The sequence below is a fragment of the Bacillus rossius genome, chromosome 6, assembly GCF_032445375.1.
Source record: "Bacillus rossius redtenbacheri isolate Brsri chromosome 6, Brsri_v3, whole genome shotgun sequence".
Taxonomy (NCBI): Eukaryota; Metazoa; Arthropoda; class Insecta; order Phasmatodea; family Bacillidae; genus Bacillus; species Bacillus rossius.
In genome coordinates this window covers 57,315,691-57,337,147 of record NC_086334.1, presented here as the reverse complement: position 1 = coordinate 57,337,147, position 21,457 = coordinate 57,315,691, and the positions used below count along the sequence as shown (strand labels likewise).

Genomic DNA, 21,457 nt, shown 5'->3' with positions numbered 1-21,457 from the left:
AGGGGTGAGATCATTGACAAAGGCAAAAGCTGACGCTCGGAGAGATGTTGATAATTCGTCGTCCGCTATGTTCTTCCAGATACGCGTCCAGTTGAAGTACGGCCATTTTGACTGTATTTTGGGAGTAATTTTGACCGTTTGGCAATATTTGTCGTATAATAGCGGGGTAGTTACACACTCCCCGTCGGGCAATTCATTTATCTGCGATCGCAAGTCATGAAGTGCTACTATATAGGTGCGCGGAAGAAGCCTCTCATTCGTCCACACGGCGTGATGTAATGCCGCGAAGACTACATCGTCGGTCATTAATCGTTGGACAATAGTTTTCCCAAACAGGGCTTTGGCCTTCAGATGGTGGTCAATTAGCCCCAATCCACCAATATGAGGTTTCTGTGTAATCTGCTCACGACCTGTTCGGAATAGAAATCCATGCCATACGAACCAACCGACATATTGTCGTATTTGTGCCTCTGTACCACGAGACATGGGAATCAGCTGTGCGACGTACCACAATTTGGATAACATGTACATGTTAACTATGTGCACTCTCTGAATAATGTTTATATTTCGTAGACGTGCAGCTACAAGTGTTCCTCGTACGTTGTTTACCACAGAGTCCCAATTAACCTTGTCCATTTGACTTGTATTTTGCATGAAGGTGATTCCTAGTGTGCGTAAAGTTTCGGTTCTGGTGTATGGCCTCACCTGCTGCAGCAGATGGGGCGCCATCTTGAGGTCTACTATTTTTGTTTTTACGGCATTTACTTGGGTGGTAGAGGCTTGGCTGAAATTGGTCAAGGCGGCTGATGTCCTGAGTACATCATCTTCACTCCGAATTATGCAGGTGACATCGTCAGCATAGGCACTGCATGTGATCCGGTGGCTGGCAATGCTAATTCCTGTTAAAGTCTCATGGAGTGTCCGGAGCAATGGTTCTATATACAGTACAAACAGTGCCATGGACAAGGGGCACCCTTGACGCACGGAAGAGCGGATATTAATTTCTTCGCCCAGTTTCCCATTAATAGAAATCTGCGTCGTAGAGCATTTACGCAGAGTGTGAAGCATGCGGACCGTAATTTGTGGAAATCCGACATGAGTTAGGAGTCTGTCGAGAAAACCCCAGTGTATCCTGTCGAAGGCTTTATCAAGGTCAACGTTGAGTAATGCCACTGGACCGGGCAAGGATTTGGCAAGGAGCTGTACATCACGTAGTACCGCAATCCCCTGTATAATAGATTTATTTGGAACTGCGCAACATTGCTCGGGTCCAACGAGTTCGGGCAGTACACGTTTCAATTTTTGTGCAATTGTACGGGCGATGATTTTATAGTCCGTGCACAGTAGAGTTATAGGCCTGTAATCCACCAGGTTTATCGGTTTATTTTTCTTTGGAATTAAAACCAGGATACCGTTTGTTTGAGACTTGCAAAGGGCACCGCGTTGAAGCACTGTACGTGCCATTTTACAAAAATCGGTTTTTATTATTGTCCAGTATGTTTGATAGAATTCATACGGTATTCCATCCTTTCCCGGAGATTTTCTTTTCGGAGCATCATGAACAACTTGCGCAATTTCTTCGTCTGTAATCTCACTCTCCAGAAGATCCCGCGCATTGTCGCTCAGGCGGGCTGTTACTCGTTGTATGAAGGAAGTTCCGGCGTCAAAATCGACCTGGTGTTCCGAGTATAAGTCGGTATAATGAATACGGAAGGCGGTCGCAATGGCCGTTGTGTCTCGGAGAGTACTGCCATCAGCTGTCGTCAACGCGTCAATCTGTCGTTTAGTCTTACATTTTTGTTCGTTTGCCAAGGAATATAAGCTGAGCCTCTCATTTTGTAATGCGCTATTTGTGTGAAGGAAGTGCAGCCGTTCTTCCATATATTTCCTATGAATGGTCATAATTTTTTCTTTGAGCCGACGCTCTTTTTCCTTGACGTTCGTCACTGTCATAGCTGCCGCGCCGAGATCTCGCAGAGCCCGCTCATATAGGTACAAGAGTGAGGCTTGCTCCCGTCGGACACGTGCTCCGTGGTATTGAAAGAGGCGTCGAATGCCCGGTTTTACACAATGTTCCCACCATTCCGCGACATCAGCGTATCGGTGTTTCTGCCTAGTCCACAAAATCCACCGTTGCTGCAGGCGCCAGTAGTTTCGCCCGCGAACAGGGTTGAGTGTGGGGTAAGAGAGAGTGCAAAGTACAAGGGAGTGATCTGTGAAGGCCGCCGGTATGACGTCATAACTGACCACTGAATTGCGGTTGCTTTTGGAAAAGTAAAACCGGTCCAACCGCGTACTAGACGCATGGCCATGGAACGTAAAGTGGGGTCGAGGAACTAGCAGAATATCAACTGCATCCTCAACTTGTATGGCTGAGACTAAATCTTGTAACGCTGTGTTAGTCGTATATGCTCCTCCATGGTGGTCAATAAGGTTCAGCACACAGTTGAAATCACCACCAAATATTATTTTGTTGCGGTCACCTTCCAAGAATGGTAATATTTCTTGTCTGTAAAAGTTCGTCCTGGCTTGCCTGTTTTGTGAACCCGAAGGGGCGTACACGTTCACACATAGAGCTAGTTCCAACAAGTCATTTCCAGGTGGTAGAGAAGGCATGACAAGAGTTCCTGCAATGATTCGTCCCGAGGGGTGTGCTCGGATATTTATTAGCTGATATCCATTCCGTGTAATGATACCCGTACCTCTTCCGTGGGAGCCAACATTTGTATACACATTGCAGTTATCGAAGTGCGGGATCTGATTTATTGGTAATTCTTGTAAAAAAATTACGTCGATGGCGTGAGCGTAAGCTAGTGTATATAACACACGGTATTTGCATGCCATCTCCATGGCACAGACATTTACAGTTGCAACTGTCAAAACGCTGGCCATGACCCCTCTGGTGATGAACGTTTATGGAGTTATCACCGAAGGCAAGCCGTGTGAGTCCTCACACTTTCCTATGGCTTGTTTGGCTACGGCAAGAGGGTGAGCTCGTTGTGATTGAGGGCTGTCAGGGACAATTTTATTCCGTCTGGGACTTCGACTGTTTTGACGAAATTTCTTCCCTGTACGTCCTTCCCCGCGCACATCCTCAGTACTCCCTTTTTTACGTGGATGTTGTTTATCGCCACGTTTCCCTGTCATTTCGTCATCTGCCTGTTCTCTGTCCCCAATGTGTGCGTCTGTGGTTCCTGCACTAACATCCCCGCCCTCAGTAGTGAGTAACTCCCCCATGTCAATTTCCAGCAATGGTGAAGTGTTTTCCAATATACCCTTTATTGAAACCATGTCCCGAGCACTCCCAGTCGGGTGTTCCCCCGCTGGGGTTTGAACCGGAGGTCTACGGAAGGTAGCGCTGCTCTCCCGCGCCGCTGCGGTGTCACGTGTGTCACTCTTGTCCGGAGCCGCGCCGCGCACCCCGCCGACGAGCGCCTGCGCCCACGAGCGCCCGGCCGCGGCCGCGGCAGGGGCAGGCGTGTCGCGGCGCGGTGCAATGGGGCAGGCGGCCCGCGCATGTCCCGGCGTGTGGCATATACTGCATGTCTGAGGCTGGCCGTCGTACAGGGCCACGCCTGTGTGACCCTCGACCGTCAGTACTGATGGTATGTCCTTATCTAACTCAATCTTGACCACACGTACACCGGTTTTAACTTTGTATTTGCAGTGTCCCCCCCAAAGTTCGTCAATTAAGGACAATACTTTACCGTATGGAGTCAGCGCCTTAACTATATTATCATTAGTGACTTCAACAGGAAGGTTTATCACACGTACAGTTTTTAGGTTGTCTAGGGCAATTTCAATGTCAGCCAAAATAGACTCACCCGATGCTGTTAGAATCTGCGATGAACCGCCAGTTAGTCTCATGATCCGTTCGCAGTGGAGCATGGATGTTAACTTGATAAATATGCAGCGTTGACGCCCGTCCATTTGGACAGCCACCAGCTCGTCTTCTTTTATTCGGAGAGTCTCGTCCATCCAGTTGTGAAGATCCATGGCGAATGGCTTCGTTTGACACTTCACACTAAGCGTGTTGACGCGTTTGGTAGGTGTATGCACATCCATATTAATAGGATAATATGGCTGTGGTAGCAATGTAGATTAATGTAAGCAGGCCGAGCCTAGCTGAACACTTCTGAAATCGCGCGGCACGAACTGTACTCACGTAAGTCGAATGCACTCGCATGTAAACACGTCCGCGCGCCTCGGAATCCCAAGGCAGACTGTTTTTAGTTTTTAAACTATATTTATGTATAATTATCATAGGGAAATGAGTTACCGGCACTACCTATTACCATCTGAGATAACTATTTGGAGTTGCAACGTCACAAAGAAATGGTAAAGTCTCTCCGAATCATTTACAGTTAGATGTATGGATATAATGTTAGAATTTACCGGGGGAAAAAAAATCGGTGTGGCCGGGAGTAGAACCCACGATCGCTGAATACGAAAGCTGACGTCACGGAAGTCGCGCGCCTTAGACCACTCGGCTAACGAACGTAATGAAAATGGTGGGACATTTTAGAGTGATGAGTCACTCACTCTTAGTCGAAAGAGTTACAGACGGACAGACAAACATACAGGTGAAGCTAATATAAAGCATGTAAAAAAGGGCCAAGTTACACGAAGTAAAGTGTCCGGGCGTGTTGAAAAGGCGATGTAATGGGAGCAGAGTGGGGAGAAGGAAAAGGGAAAAGGGGAAAGGGAAGAGGGAAAAGGGAAGAGGGAAGAGGGAAAGAAGGAAAGAGAGAGAGAGGGAGAGAGGGAAAGAGGGAAAGAGGGAAAGAGGGAAAGAGGGAAAGAGGGAGAGAGTGAGAGAGGGAGAGAGGGAGAGAGGGAGAGAGGGAGAGAGTGAGAGAGGGAGAGAGGGGGAGAGGGAGAGAGGGAGAGAGGGAGAGAGGGAGAGAGGGGGAGAGGGGAGAGGGGGGTGGGGGAGATGGGATGGGACGGTGAGGGGGTGCGAGAGGGGGAGAGTGGAGAGGGGGTGGGGGAGATGGGATGGGATGGAGAGGGGAGGCGAGAGGGGGAGATAGGTGAGGGGGAGAGGGGGAGAGGGGGATGGGAGGGTTACCTGCAGCTGCTGCCGCTGACTCTGCGTCGCGGCAGACCGGGCAGAAGCGCCGCTCGGGCGACCGGTAGTAGCAGACGGCGCATGCCAGCAGCAAGCAGGTCGCCCCTCCCAGCGCCACGCCGGCCACCAGCAGCGCGAACCGCACGTCTGCCTGCGCCGACCGCAAGCCACACTCACCTCCAGCACGGCCCGCGCCTTGCTCAACACCACTTTCAACTTGCTTTGCCAAGGGAATAACGCATCACCCATGGGCGCGTTTACAAACTATACTCACTTGGCGTAAAAATAACTAATCTTAATTTTGCGTGCAGAGAATAAAAGAAATAAAATAATAAACGAATGGAGTGATATTTTAAATAAGGCTGGTGAATTATAAGATCAATACAATTATTATTTTTATATAAATACTCAGTACTCAATATTAATATAAACACGTATATGAAATTTATTATTTAATTTAGTAAAATAATACAGATACCATTTAATTATATCATGAAAATAATAAACAGTTTATTATAATTTATACCTGCTGTTGAATATGATTGCTGCCGTGAAATAATCCCAGACCAACGATTCCTAAATCCCTAACAATAATTTGGGAAGAAAATATCCTTAGAACATTGATGAGATGGACCGCACGCATAAATTAAGCCACGCAGTGTCGAAATAACGGCCCTAAAATTAAGTATTTTACTTGTCAACTGATCTTTAAAGAACATATGTCATCGCACCCTCAGTTTAAAAAAAAGGCATATAAAAGCTCTGATTAAAAAAAAAAGATTGCTCTTCGTATCTCCAAGTTTGAATGCAGGAAATATTCAATCGTTTGTTTATAGCATGGCAAAAATCTGCGGCAAACTACAGCTTTACGATGAGAACTTTTTTGTTTTTACAAAATTACACGTCTGTTGCAGTACATATTTTTTCCGCTTGGAGCACGGTGGCATTGTTGTGAGACACTGGACTCGCACTGCAGAAGCTGATGACCCAGGCTCCAGTCACGGCCTGACCATCCTTTTTTTTTCTGTTTTCCATGGTTTCCCGAAACCTTTCCAAGAAAAAGCTGGGATGGGGCCTAGAAACAGGCCGCGGCCGATTCCTCCAACGGGAAGCCTACAGTTCACAGGGATGAAAGCCACACCCGAACAGTTCCGAAGTTCTCCGTAGTTTGCCGATCGTTCGTGAAAAATAAATTCATATTTAGGGTCACAGAATATTTTAAATAATACTATCCTCACCTAACCAACCTTTTATTTTAGTTACGATGACCTAACCTAACCTACCATCCGGGAACCAATAAAAAACTGTTATTTATTACACTGACTGAACCTAACCTAACCTAACCTAACCTAACCTAACCTTTTACTTCGGTCATCTTTGGAACTGTTTATGTTGTGGTTGTGTCTTTCATCCCGGTGAACTGTAGGCTATCCTTCACAAACAACCCTGTTATATGTTGTTGTGTATTGTCGTTATTAAAACATCGCTGTCGGAGAGACTTTCAGCTCAAATATATTTAACTAATCGATGGCATAATAAATTTTGGTAGTTATACTGGAGAAACTTGCGATAATGATAGGCATATTTGCTGATGAAAATAATAATTGTTCTTTATGTACTGATTAGTTTACGAAAAGGTTTGTGTGTTGGTAGGTTAAAACATGGAGTTAGGAAGTGTCGGAGACGGCATTCTGTGACGTAGTTAAGTCAATTTTTAACCTCACCATCACCATATTGTTCCTCCCAAAAATCACGGAAATGGTACTTGATAACTCTGACGAAGTTAGTAAGTTTGAATTAGAACATCCGCCGTTAAAAAAAAAACTGTCACTTGCATAAAGAAAAGTAGTTTAAAACTGTTTCCACAATACGAACCCTACACTTCGGCCAATGTTTTCGGTATCCAACTAACATGGCGCAACGATTAGTTGAGGGAAATAAAACGACATTAACCATTTACCATGTAGTCATGCAGAATTGCCACCCTCATCCTGAGTTCAAGAGCGGTACAGATACCCACAGAGGTTCAAGGCTACGGAACCTACACGCATACTGACTCAGGGCTTGTAAATATGAGCTGCTATCCGGGTACTGGGATCGAATCCCTGAGTCTCACCACACACGAGCATGAGACGTTAGCCGATCGTGCCCACCCAAGTTCCACCGTATACGAATCGAACGAAAGGAAGAAGAGTGTTCGTTTGTTCTCACGCTCATTGAATCCCAGTCTTCGAGCAGCGGCCAAAACCTTCGTTGGTCGTCGGGCGGGGAGTCCGTGGTCGGAGGGAGGCCCTCCTCTTTGCGGTGGTTGGCACCGTCTCCCGGCAGCTCGGCCCTGTGACCTTCGACCTCTGGGCGGCGGTCACCGACGTCCTCTGGCTCCTGTGCTGTCTGCTCGTCAGAGTCCACGTCCTTCTCTTCCCCGCGGGGTCTCATCCTGTCAGCGGCTCGGTCTTTCGACTCTAGTTCAGCAAACAACAACAACATTATCATTATATTTCGTTTGATCACACGTCGACAACGAGATCATTGAAGATGGACGTACAAGATAAGAGAAATCAATGAAGCGATCACGCCCCTGGCCAATTTTAAGGACTACTAACTGGCGGGATATAGAAAGCCACGGTGACCCGAAATCAGTTTGACTAGACCGATGTTTGAATCCCCGTCGTAAATAAATGTGAGGCCAGGGTCTCACAACTCGGCACCACCATTCCCCGTTCGTCTTCAGAGAGCTTGCCAAGAGTTGAAAAGTAATTTGGGGTTATTTAACTAAAGAGTGATCACACACAATAAGTCAACCCAATAAATATTTTATTCTATCGTGCAACTATAAGTATAGCAATTTAAAGAAATAACTACATTTTTTTATCTATTCGTAAATAACAGAAAACATTCATGGTTTCATTACACAATAAGATAAATTTAAAAAATCCTTAGATTGCTTTTTAGATTGGTCACGTTTTGTTTAAAGAACTCTGAGCCAATAAGACACACTGAACTCAAGACGTATCAAATGATGTGCAGCCCAGTTTTAACATTTCTCAAGTGAATATGTAATGAGCAGGAGATATTTGCCCGATTGGAAAGAAAATTCTAGAATTTAATCAACGAATCATTTAATGTGTTAATTTTTTGAGTTCATAATTACTTTTGATCAGTGTCTTATATATTTAGGCCTTTGGATAGAATAAGCATACATAAAATAGAAAATAGGGGCAATAAACTGTAGTCGCTAATATCTGAAAGAGCGATCAGTGAGAAATTCCTTTTGAGCAATAACTGGGCGAAAATGTAGTTGTATTCGAAGAGGCCCACAACATGAAATAACAGAAAATAAGTCAAAATGTTCAAATTTTATTTCGCATGAAATAAAAAAAAAATATTTTAACTTTGTTCAATTCCTATACTTTTAAAAAATTTCCCATATGGTGAACGTTATTTTGAAGCTTTTCGACGTGGCTATAGTAGGAATTTACACACTGGTGTAATTTAAATTCTTCTAACATAGGTACAAAGCACTGAACTTTATTTCTCACTTTCCAACGATAAAATATCAGTGTCACCAATACAATATTTAAAGGTACATGCGTAAATCACCTTGCTGCAGAGGCATCTGACTAAGTAATTGATACACGCGACAATTCCACCTTTGGCACTCCTTTCAATCAAGTATATCGATGTGGAAACGTTTATAGTGCGCTTCGTTTACCAGCCAATTGTGAAATATCGTCGCTTAGCAAACAATACCACCTGACATTTTTTTTATTAACTATAGTGACATTTTGCTTTCAACGCATTCTAGCGGACTTTTCGCATCCACCGATACAGTTTTTACGGCAAAAATCCTAGAGATAGCAGCACTGTCGTACAAAAATGAAAGCAACTACGTACACAAAGCAGGGCCAGTGAGCTCTATGCTGAGGCAATATGAGAAGTGTATTTGGTTATCCTTCCTTTATAGTAAAAAACTAACATTCAAATTTTTGGTTAAAATAAAAATAGCATTATATTCAATACGCACTATACCTAATAAAAAATAAGCAGAATGTTGACCCTCCTGTAAAGTAACTCAAATTTTAATTATGCGTTTTCGTTAGCTACGAGACGATATGTTGGCTATAAAAAGTTCACGATTACATGTAGGTGATGTCTCAAAAACGCGGTGGTTTAAAATGACGTGCAAGATAGTCTATATATTCCTCTTTTTATATTGCTGCTAAACTTGTGAGTCCCTCAGTGGGTTGATTGTAATTCGGCACTTCTTTTGCAACATAATTACTACTGGAATAGATGTTTCCACATGAACTGTGGGCCAATCAATTTTTTCTGCCAAAAAATTTGTATTTTCGCCTTTCAAAATATAAACTCAATAATATAATATTATTGTTCTCTATATACATAGGTATTTTCTCTTTATACATAGGTAGCCTACATAGATAATTTCTTACTGGATTTAAAAAAAGGTGGATTTAATACAAATATAGGTATTATAAAAACATTAATTGACAATTATTGGTTGAAAACAGCTTTGAAATGTAATGTGTAATAATCATCTGAAAGCAGCAATGAGAAGAAATTTTTACCATCTACCAATGTTTGTCATTATTTTATAGGACATGGGAGTTATACACTTTTGAAATTTCCTAATCTTTAATACATAACCAACAGATAGCGTGCTGCAGTAAATAAAAAATAACAAATTTATGTTTTGTCCTAAAATGTTAGACTTACTTCATAGTTACTTACTGCGAGAAGTTAATTTCTTTGAAGCATTCGGAATTACATTTTGTTTCAAGGTCGTATCTAAAAAGTATGGTGTAGTTGACGAAAATTCGTTCCTGTAAATTCCTGGGATCTCTTTATTAAATTCTTCGTGTAAATCAGTTGGTTCGTCATAATTGACAATCGGCATCATGTAATCGTAATAGTCATCTGGTATTACCTCATGATAGTCTTCAAGCGATACCGTATCGCCATAATTCTCTTCCTTTGTTGTTCTGTTAAACATTTTGTTCTTTTTTCTTGTTGAAGAGGTTTTACTTGTCCAAGTTAAATCCTTTTCTTTGGACGTAGCTTCATTAGTCTCTCTCCCTAAGTAATTACTCTCGGGATAATCTTTAGTTTTTGTTGGTTCAAACATTTTGCTCTTTATTCTTGTCAAAGAAGATTTAACCGTAGGATCGGGATAATTTTGTCGATACGTTGATTCAGTAGTTTGTCTCTTATTGTAATGTCTGTTGGAATAATCTTCCGTTCTTATTGCATATAACATTTTGTTCTTTTGTCTTGTCCCTGTCCAACTGAGATCGTTCTTTCGAGACGTAGATTCATTTGTATCTCTTCCGAAATAATTAATATTGGGATAATCTGCAGTTGTCGTTGGTTCAGATATTGTGCTCTTTATTCTTGTAGGAGAAGTTGTATCCACCGAATCGGGATACCTTTGTCGATACTTCGATTGCTCAGGTCCCGTCTCCAAATAATTTTTCTCCGGATAATCTTCGCTTGTCATTGCAGTAAACATTTTGCTCTTCATTCTTGTCGAAGAAGTTTTATCCACCCGATTGGGATTCTTTTGTCGATACTTTGATTCAGCAGTTTGTCTCCCGTTGTAATTTCTCTCGGGATGATTTTCTGTTGTGATTGTTTCAATCATTTTGTTATTTAATCTCGTCGAAGAAGTTTTAACCGCCTTTTGTCGATAAGGATATTCAGTTGTTTCTCTTCTGAAGTAAGTTCTCTCGGGATAATCATTAGCTGTCATTACCATCCTATTATTATTCCATAAATATGCCTTCTTGTGAAAATTATCGTTAAAGTTTTTGGTATCCGGGGGAATTTTCTTTTTAACATAATTCGCCTGTGCTTTGGCATCAGTTTTTATCCAATTGCTACTCTTGTCTGGTGTCATTAACTCTGGTGTAAAATCCACGTACTCTTCCAAATCAGAATTTACTTTTTGGCTGAATATTACTTTTTCTTTATCCGGATTTTGGCCAATACTTTCTTCAAAAATTCCTCCAGGTTGTCTTATAACTTCAGCTCTGAAATAAAAGTAATAAATAGTTTCTTGCAAAGAATAACATATGCACTATTATAAAATATTATTTCATCCCATAAATACTAGAAATTTTTTTTTGTAGAGAAATGTCCATCTACCTTGTCCTTGCAGTCAAACGACTATTTAATATAATACAAAAAGGTACAGCTTTAAAAGGAATAGTTGATAGTGCACTCAAGTAGTTGGGAATAAGGAAGTCGGGTACAGTGTCCAGGGTGGGTCCGGAGAGCAGGTCAATGTTCGACTGCCATGACGACACGGCGGCCATATTGGATGACCTTGACCTGAACTTTGACCGTTGACCTTCCAAAATTTACCAAAATTTGCCAAAATGTTCAGTTTTTAGGGGAAAAGAATTCCGCCACAAATTTTCAAAATATTAGAAAAAAATTAATTCCCCTATTTCTAGAGTAAAATTCCCATTTCGAGGGAAATTTTTCTATTTGAATCCTTAAAACTGCCGATGGCTTGAAATGTCCTCAAAGCGGCTTAAGACCTTAAAGATCCAAAAATTCAAGCCTCTAAGCCAGGGATACCATTTTGAAAATCTATAATTATTTAGCTAGATATTACGAAAAAAATTACTAAACTCATCAAAAAATCAGTAGTTAAAAAATTGATTGATTATATCGATACTCTTCCTCGGTTCGATCCTTGACTGATCAATATCATATAAACCAACCAAAAAAAGAAAAATTAAAAACAAAATATTACAAAAATTGTGAAGTAAAAAAAGCACATTACAAGCGTTTCTCAATTTAAACAATCTTCTTAGAAGGCGAAGCTAGTCCGTAGCATAAATTGACAAGTGTTTTCCGGGCAACTATTCAAAACAGTCGATTAACCAGACATGTTCAGTTGGTTGTTAGGCACTTCACAGTTTGTGGTCAGGCACGTCTTGATGTAAGCTATTAATGTCAAGTTGGTGACCATGCACATACGTCGGTTGGCCAGGCACGTGCAGTCTTTTGGACTGGCTAACATGTCCAATTGGTGGCAAAGAGGGCCCAGTTGGTGGCCAGTCACTTCTATTCAGGGGCCAGGAACGCACATAATGTCGGTGGCAAGGAGCATCCCGTTTGTGGTCAGACACTAGAGCAGATGGTGGTCAGACACGTCCATTTGTTGGGCAGGCATATCCATTTCTTAGCCAGACACACCTGGTCGGTAGCCAGGCATGTCAGATAGGTTGAATAGACACATTTATAGCAGGTTGGCCAGGCAAAACTAGTTGATTGGTCAGGCATGTCCATTTGAAGGTATGGCACATACAGTTAGTAAGCCAAAGAGTCTAATTTTTTTTATTTACTCGGTAGTAATTTAATCAGATCATGTAAAATGTCAGGCATATAGCCAGGCGTCTACGAAGTACAAGGCCAACTGACTACAGACATGGCAATACATCATCAAAGAAAAGTACACACACTCGTCTAAAAGGACACAAAATTGGCCACATCCTCATCAAAATCGGACACGCACTGGACACACATTCGCCAATAAAAAAAAACACTGAACATACATTCGACATAAAGGACACATATCAATCAAAAAAGACTTATTAGTCTGTCCAACCAGCTGGACGTGCGTGGGCCTAATCGACCGGTGTGAATTCAAGATGGCGGGCGTGACTCAGAAATCCAGTTGGCCGATATGATAACTGAATTCAAGTGGTGGACATTACATCCAATTTAAATGTGATAGACATAACGATAACTGCATTGTTTGTTGATTGGGATTTTCGATTTGGTGATTGCAGAAATTACATACAAATTAAAGATGGCGGACGTAAAGATAATTCGAATTTCGGTGATTGGGTCGTTCGATTTCAAAATGCTGAAGTTCAAGATGACGGTCTTAATGAAAATTGCATCTATGACGTGGTAACGAATCCTTCATAGTGTTTTAAAGTTTTTGGTTTTTAAGGATTCTTAAGCCATTTTTAAAACACTTCAAGCAATCGGCAAAGTTTTAGTATTCAAAATGTACAATTTTCATAAAAATGGGAATTTTCTCCACGAAATAGGGAAATTTTTATTTCATTTTTTTTTTTTAAGGTTTTTGGTGGAATTGTTTCCCTAAAAACTGGAAATAATGGCGATTGTTTTGGCCAATTTTGGCAAATTATAATTATTTTTGGGCAAATTTTCGGTTTAAAAAAATTCCAACTGTTAAAGGTCAACGTCAAGGTCATCCAAGGTGGGCGCCGTGACGTCATGTCAGTCGGTCATTGACCTGCAGCCCGCACCCCATTCTGGTCCTTGTACCTGACTTCCTTATTCCCTACTACTCAATTACAAATTCAATAAAAAATAATTTTCAATAATATGTATTGCTACCGTAATAACTGAAGTAAGAAGTCCGTAGTTAACTGACCGTAAAAAAGCATGTTTTAAAAACGTAAAATTATTGTTAATGTCACTGGTTTATGTGCTCAGAATTCAACTACCGAGAATCTAACAGGACTCCAACACCATTGGTACTTAACTGGAGCTTCTACTTAACTGTCCAGGTTGAGGGTTGAACAGAAAACAAAATTAATTAAGTGCCCCAGAGTCCGCGATCATAAACATCTATTTTGTACCACCTTGAAACCTACAAGATGAAATATTATAACTGTAAAACTAGGCTTCTTTTCGTGAAACTAGTTATTTTATTCGCGTAATTTATACTGCGATCCTAAGTGTCTCTAAGTAAATATTGCCCGTATTTCAGTTGACGTTTGTGCTTTAATCCCGCAAGTGAGAGAACTGTTACCATATTGAAATAGAACGATGGAAATCTTTACATTTTTATCAAGAAATTTATATTGCACAGTCCTTGACTTCAGAATTGTGGCTAGTTTCACTGAAAAAATGTTATGCAATTTTTAATACAAATTATATTAAATTATATTTGACATTCTAAAGAATATCAGAGATAAATTTTATTTTTCATTTAAATTCATGAAGTTTAGCTTTAAATATTTTTATTTTTAAAAGAAGAGTGCTAAGAAAATTTAAAATATTACATTAATCAAATGCTGTAAAATACTTACCGATTGGGAAGTACAGAGGACAAAATAAAACTGTAAATTATCACTGTATGTAGCATTGTTTTTGTTGTCCTTTTTTAACACTGGTAAGAAAAAACTTGCTATGATTTATAGACACCAAAGTAAGAAAAAACAGATAAAAAGTGGTAGTTAATGACAATGCACCTGAGAGTTTGAAATGTAAAAGACGTAATCTAATAGAAAATTTGTTTTCATCCAAAGAGCATAGTATTCACAGGCAAATTTTGCCAAAGATATATGAAATATTAATAGTTAATTTATATGTAAAGGCATGCAGGCATCTAGGATGTAGAAACTGTTATTGTTATAACATTATTCTCGAGCAAAGAGCTCGGTGGGTCTAAGAAAATACTACACCGGACACTGGCATGAATATGCCTCACGAGAGAATTTTTGAAAAGCGGCGGGGATTTCAAATTTACTGTAGTATCTTGTGACACATTTCATTTTTTTCAACTGTTTTAAAATAACTCCGCAGGCTTGTAAAGTAATAATTAAAAGTATTTGAAGTAAAGTAACGTTCCTTCCCATATTTGAAATTATTTCTTGCTGCTGACGTAGATGTAATATTCAATACACCACTGAATTATTTGCTCTTTGAAAAATGGGGAAATTTGCACTCACAAGTACAAGCTTGAATAAATTGATATTAATATAAATTAATACATTACCTATAACTACTTAATCTTTAAAGTTATAGTGAAATCAAGTAAAAAATTATATAATAAATTACCCAGATATTTTCTGTACTTAACTTCTGCATTCGACATAATAATTAAATCAATTTAGTCCGTCGGTAATGCAAATAAATTTCAAGAATTGTTTTCTTTACTTTGAATATTGATAACACATAATTTAGGATGTCTAAGAAACTGCAGGACTAAAGGAAAATTATTGTTTTGTAGGTAATTTATGACATTAAATTTGGTAGTTGTATATTAATTTTAAGTATATTTTTATATGAGACGACTCTAGGGGATTTATTTATTTTATTTATTGACTTATTTTATGTGGCGAAGTTAAGGCGTGCAGCTCTGTCTACCACTTAACCACAGAAATGTTATACAATTAAATGTAAAGTTCCTACAAAAACATAATAATACACTAACTTAAATAAAAGACAATAAAGGAGAACTGATAAACAACTCACAAAATACAATAAAAACTAAATAAACGAAACAATTTCTAGGAAGTAATGAAGCACGATTAACGAATAATAAGCAACATGTTACTGATATCATAATTGGACATTTAAAATAGTAAACACAGGACAAATATATTTAACCAATTTTTTTTTTTTAAATAAAGCTCATGTAAAAACATTGAAAACTGAATACTATTCATCGTTCAACTTAAGATTAATTTATTTTATCCAATAACAAAAAATAAAATAAATCACACTTGTACAAAGCTCATAAAAATAGGATTACATCCACTTCTTATTAAACTTTTGCAATTTTCATTTGTTTCTTGAGGTATTTTATAACAGACGTCCTGGAAAATGAACTTGATATGTGTTGCCTGACTGGCTCTCCAAGCGGATTCCAAGAGCGTACTGCAGCTACAGAGGAAGATTTAGAACACGCCTGACACTTCTGCAAGCTTGCGAATTCCTCCCCGCGCGCCGGCAAACGATTCTCGTCGGGGCGACCTCTGTCTTTAGTTCCGAGAATTTTTTTAAAAATTTATGTGGTTAACGTGCTTCAATTTAGGTTGTTTGACTAGTCGTACGAGAATACGTTTAACATCGTATGTTTTGGAATTTATTTTTCTACATGCGTCAAGGAAAGAAAAAATACAGAGTTGACGGGTAGTTAACGAACTCTTGGTCCTTACTACTTGAGTGACTGGTGCTTGGCGTGTATGCTAAATCCTCTTTCCTGCTGTTTCATGTAATATTGAATTTTTTTTTGTTATTGTAGCCCGGACCTTAGACTGTTTAATATATAATTAATCAATTTCATTAACTCTGTACTGCTTGGTATCGAACCATGGATATGACTCAATCGAATCAATAATTATTTGAATAAGTGTTTTTTTTTAATGAATTTTGGACTTTATTTTTCGAAATCATAGCTTAATAATTAAAGAATTTCAAGAGGCGACCAGATGTCAAGATGGCGGTTGCCCTGGCATAAATGAATACTACACTGTAGTGGGTAAAAATTAAACTAATATTGTGGCAGCGCCCTCTGACAGACGAAAAAAAATATGTTGGCAGTGACTTCCACCAGACGACAAGAAGATGGCGTACCCAAGATGGCTGTCATGACGTCATACTGGCTGGAGTAATTTCTGCCTTGGTGGTGGAGGTCAGTCTGCCGGTGGCTTTCGTGGAGGGAGGATCCGCCGCCATTTTTAATCGAATGCCTCGCCGGGTTCGAACCGTGGGACTTTTCATAATTTTTTATTAAAATATAATTATTTTCTTATGTTTATAAATTTTTTTTCCCATTTAAAGCGGATAATAAGTACGGCATTTCAAGATGGTGTCCGTAACGAAAATTGCAATATTCGGGGAATGTAGTGCTTGGTTCCAATATGGTTAAATTCAAAATGGTGCTTGAGGTCACAGTTAAAGGTCATGGTTAGGGTCAATGTCAAGGTAAAATTCCAACTTCAAAGTCAAGGTAAAATTCCAACTTCAAAGTCAAATTTCAAGTTCATAATCGAAGGTCAAGATAAATGTCGCACAAGATCAAGGTCAAGGTAATATGTCAAGGTCAAAGTCAAATGTCAAGGTTAAGGCCAAGACCAAATTCAAATGTCATCTGTAAAATTTATAATATTGTATTTAAATAATTTTGTTACAAATTTTAAAATTTTTCCTTTTAAAATCTTATAATAATTAATGATGTTCAAGATAGCGGAAAATTTTCAAAATTGTGAAAGTTTTTTATATCATACTTTATTAACTTAATATTTTATAATTAAAAAACAATCCGTTTGAATCAGATAATATTTACGGACTTTCAATATGGCAACAGTAACAAAAAAATGCAACGATAATGGTCAAGGTCAAGGTACTGATATCATCGGCTTAGGGCGGCTTGCTTGAAGGTCTCTTAAGCCATTTTTAGGAATTTGGGTTCTTTCAAAGGCAATAGTCTTTTGAAGCATTTCGAATTTTTGATTTTTTGAGTAATAAAACAGAAAATTTTCCCCTCAAAACGGGAATTTTGTTCCTCGAAGTTGGGAAATTTATACGAATTTTGAGTCATTTTTGAGGAATTTTGACACCAAAATGGCCGCTGTGATGTCAAAATCCAACATGACAGACTGACAATATCCATCCATAGCCTGAAGCTTGTTTCCGGACTTATATATACTACTAAAGTGATTTTTTTTGTTATAAATACTAAAAAATTTTTCACAAAAATTTTGACATTTCTGCAATATCAGCAATATTCTGAAGTTGCCACGAGTGAAGCCGAGGCTAGTATATCATAAAAATAAAATTAGGGCGTAGGGGATAAGGCTTGTCATATACGATAAGTGGCGTTGCGATGGCAGTTGATAGTTGACGGAATGCATCGGGGTAAGGAAGGGGCTGAAGAGGAATGGGAGCACCCGGACAAAACCCGCGGCTGTTGGAAACCTCTGCTTGCGGAATGTAATCCGGGACGGGAAAAACGAACCGCGGGGCTAGCGGTCCGAAACTTGGAAGAGAGTTGAGTTGCCGCGGGAACAGATCACGTCTGTCGATGCACGCGCGACGCAGAAGAATTGTTTGATTTTTTAAAATTTTATTAACACCCCGGGGGGGGGGGTGAGGCGTTTGCCACGCCTCCTTTTAATTTGGTAATTAATTATATCATATGTTTGGCACTTGGTTCATTTTCGTCCTGAAGATTGATTAAAACATAAGCATTACGGACATTCACGGCGCTGCGCTTGTGTGTGTTTCCGCGAGCCAACACCGCGCGGCGCGCGAAGCCTTATGACGTCATGGTGACGCGTTAACCTGCGACGGTCTGCGGCTGGCGAGCGTGGGGACGGTGCTGGCGGCTGGTGGAGTCGACTTCGGCTCGTCGGGTGCAGGCGTGTTGCGCCGCTGCTAAAATGGAAAAGGCTGTTCCATTCACCTACGCATCGACCAGTGCCCAGCCCGGGTTATCGTCCACCATGCTGCGCAACTACAAGTAAGCCTCGACGCAACCGCTATTAACAACCGGGCACCGGGTTGGTTTTTTAAGGAAAAACTATGAGCAGAGAGACTTGACTGATCATAAACTCAAATTCATTATCTTGCTAGTTTCTTGAATCGTAATTGGGCGAAATAAACTCTACTTCTCTTTTTTACGCTACGTGAGAATTTACGTAAACTGCAAGCCAGACTTATCACGTTGCTGTGGTGCGGGATCTGAGACTCGCATAATTACGTCGAAACGAGAGTCCGGTTAGACCAGAATATTCGGAATTGTGCCTAAATAACATTTATAGACAATTACGTCATCCAGGAGTGTAATCAACGGACCTGTTAGGGAAAAACTTATCCTTTATAAATATTTGTAAAATTACCCGTAATATAGTGTTTATAATATGTGATTACATTAGATGTCCTTTTCTTTAATGCGAGATCTAGATCTTCGGTAGATTTGTGTAAATGGTTCTGTATTTTAATGTACCAAGCCGATGCCAAGCAGGAATATTAAATAGTAAACAGGCAGTGATGTTTTCAATTATTATCCAGGTCATTCTTTTTTGCCTAGGGACCGTACTTCTCACTGCATTTAGTTGGTACACCCTTCTGCGACTCCCGACTTTAAACTCGAGCGCCTTAAGTAAGGCCTCAGGGGGGGGGGGGGGGGGGGGGGGGCAATTTAATCATCTAACGCGGATTATTTCCCTTCATTCGTCACCTGACGTCACCCCGCGGTCGCTGCTGTTCGCGTCACCAATATCCCTCCCCTCTCTCTGCAAAAGGGTTCGACGCCTCTGGTCGATAGATTGCGGCTGCACTCTCCCCCTCCACCCCTCTACATAGGTGCCCCCGCCACACCGACCACCTTCCCGACAGAAGGTTCCATAGATTGGATTGTGCCTCAGGAGGCGGCCGGAAAGTAATTTTCTTCCTCTGCCTTTCGGCTCGGCTCCACGAGGAGAAGAAATAATAACAGGAGGTATAAGAAAATCCACCCCTTCTTCCCCCCTTCTAACCCCCCCCCCCCCCAAGGGCATACACCAACTTCTCTCTTATTTCAGTAATCTCGCTGTATGAAAGAACTGTTGCCAACTTTCTTGTTGTAAGTGATATCATGTTTCGTCTGACGAAATGTATAAATGTAAATCAGTTTTCGGCATATTACAAATTATACGTAATTTAATAACAAGATTGTGTAAGTAGGAATGTGATGTAAGACGTTTGTAAAATTTCTATATTTAAGTTTTTGACGTGACAACGTTAATAAATAGATGAAAGCAGGCTGCACACAAGAAAGTGTCCCGTAACGCACATTGGCCTCTTACGCTGTGTCCCGTTACGCTCATTGTACGCTTGCGCCGCATCTATCTCTCTTCCACTCGATTCGAACAACCAACGATTTGATTTTTTCGAGGCACATTAAACTTGAAACACTCCCATTCGTTTCCTACTTTTCCTATCATCGTCCTATCCTTAACAGAATAACACAGATTGGAAAAAGTTAAATAGCAAACACGTGTAAAAGTTATAGTTAAAATAATTTTTTCGTTAAAGTAATAAACATGTTTGAATTAATGAGTGCAAATAAAAGTAAATTTATCAATTAAATTGTAGATTTCATTTCACTCCTTCTTTGTATCCATACAAAATAGTGATAATTCAATAAAATGATTCAATTTTATTCATAAAAGTATGCAATCATTTCATCAATGTTTTGTTATGACGTCACGTTAAACTATCGTCCGTAAACCGACTTTACAGACAGCCAGTTTTTTTTTGTGGATTAAGACTTCTGCTAAACTTTAAGTAACTAATGAGTGTTAATAAATAATTAATTAATTTAATGCTTGCTGCTGCTGTGGAGAGAGGCGGCGCTCCACAGCTGTGTCTCGTCACCAGGCGCACATGTGAGCGTAGGAGGTGTGTCGCGCAGGCCTAATTGTGTCGACGCTACCCTCACCCCAGCACACACGCGGTATCGGAAAAACAACGACGCGTTTTGAAAACTACTCAAGATATCCGAGTAGTGTTTGTCCACGAAAAAGCATTTACGAATGAATTCGCCGAGGGCCGAAAAAGTAGTTTTTATTCTGGATTAAGTTTTAAAACATTAATTTATTTGAAGAGTTAAAATGGCTAAAAGGCGTGTTTTAGATTCATTAAATGATTTTTGAAATTCTTGCCATTGATTTTTTTGTAAAATAAAAAATTCTTTGTCTAAATAAATCTGTCAACCCTACTCCCCTCACTTTTTTTTTTTTATAATTTAATGATGATATATTAACATTCTCAAAATAGAGTTTTACCACACAAGTGTTATTTGTAAAATTTAAATGAATTTAAAACTTTATTTTAAAGTGTTGTTCAAAGAAAGACAAAGTCATTGAAGCGATAGAAAGGAGAAATAAATCTATCTTAAATACAAAAAAAAAATATTTAACTAAAAATTTTATTGATATCAAAAATAAATTCTAACTATTATGTAACATACAAATTAATTTCATGTAAATTTAAATATTTAATTATGCTGGTAATATTAATTTTGAAAGTGTTAGTCATTTCTATTGGAGACAACATAAGTATGGCGATAGCTTTTGGTTTTTTAAATGTTTATTGTGCATACATTTAAAGTGATTTTATTAATGTTATGTTCACAAATACATCCCAGACACTTAAAGTTACAAAACTGCTAGAAATAAGATCAGAAAGTAAATTAAAGTTATCTTATTTTTAAATAATTCAGTGACGTGGTTTTAAAAGCCCGCTAGATTTAGAAAGTTTGTATATAAACTTTATTTAACTGCATATATAAACATGTGTGAATATACACAGAAACACAATTGCTTATTTAATCTTTTTGCACTGAAATTAATTGTTATGGTAAAGCAAAAATCAACTTATTTGTAAATAAAGCCTTCAACCACAAAGGTACGTAAATTGAAACCGAAATTTACGTGAGATTTAAATTCACTAGCTAATCTCGCGAAATGAAAATATGGTCAGAAATATAAACGATTTGTTAAAAGGGCATTATTAACATTGTATTTGAGTGACGTATTAATTATTTTTTGAAGTTCATGGCGTTGTTTTTTTAATGACAGTGATAATCTGTCTCGTAAAAGTTTA

At 39.4% G+C, this 21,457-nt stretch overlaps 1 protein-coding gene across 3 annotated transcripts in view; it reads right to left on the bottom strand.

Annotated features, from left to right (window-relative positions):
- The window catches only part of LOC134533553 (uncharacterized), a 38,340-nt gene extending 23,992 nt beyond the window's left edge, over positions 1-14,348 (bottom strand). For 2 of the 3 annotated variants that reach the window (XR_010075330.1, XM_063371090.1), the window contains exons 1-4: positions 14,170-14,348; positions 9,806-11,118; positions 7,283-7,533; positions 5,072-5,222 (exon numbers count right to left, since the gene is read on the bottom strand). Coding sequence is in view for 2 of the 3 variants with exons in the window: in XM_063371090.1 (XP_063227160.1) it covers positions 5,072-5,222; positions 7,283-7,507 (376 nt within the window). In the remaining variant the exon portion in view is untranslated. The remainder of the gene's footprint in view (positions 1-5,071; positions 5,223-7,282; positions 7,534-9,805; positions 11,119-14,169) is intronic. The other variant, XM_063371088.1, reaches the window with a different exon arrangement.
- Between the last annotated feature and the right edge of the window lie 7,109 nt (positions 14,349-21,457).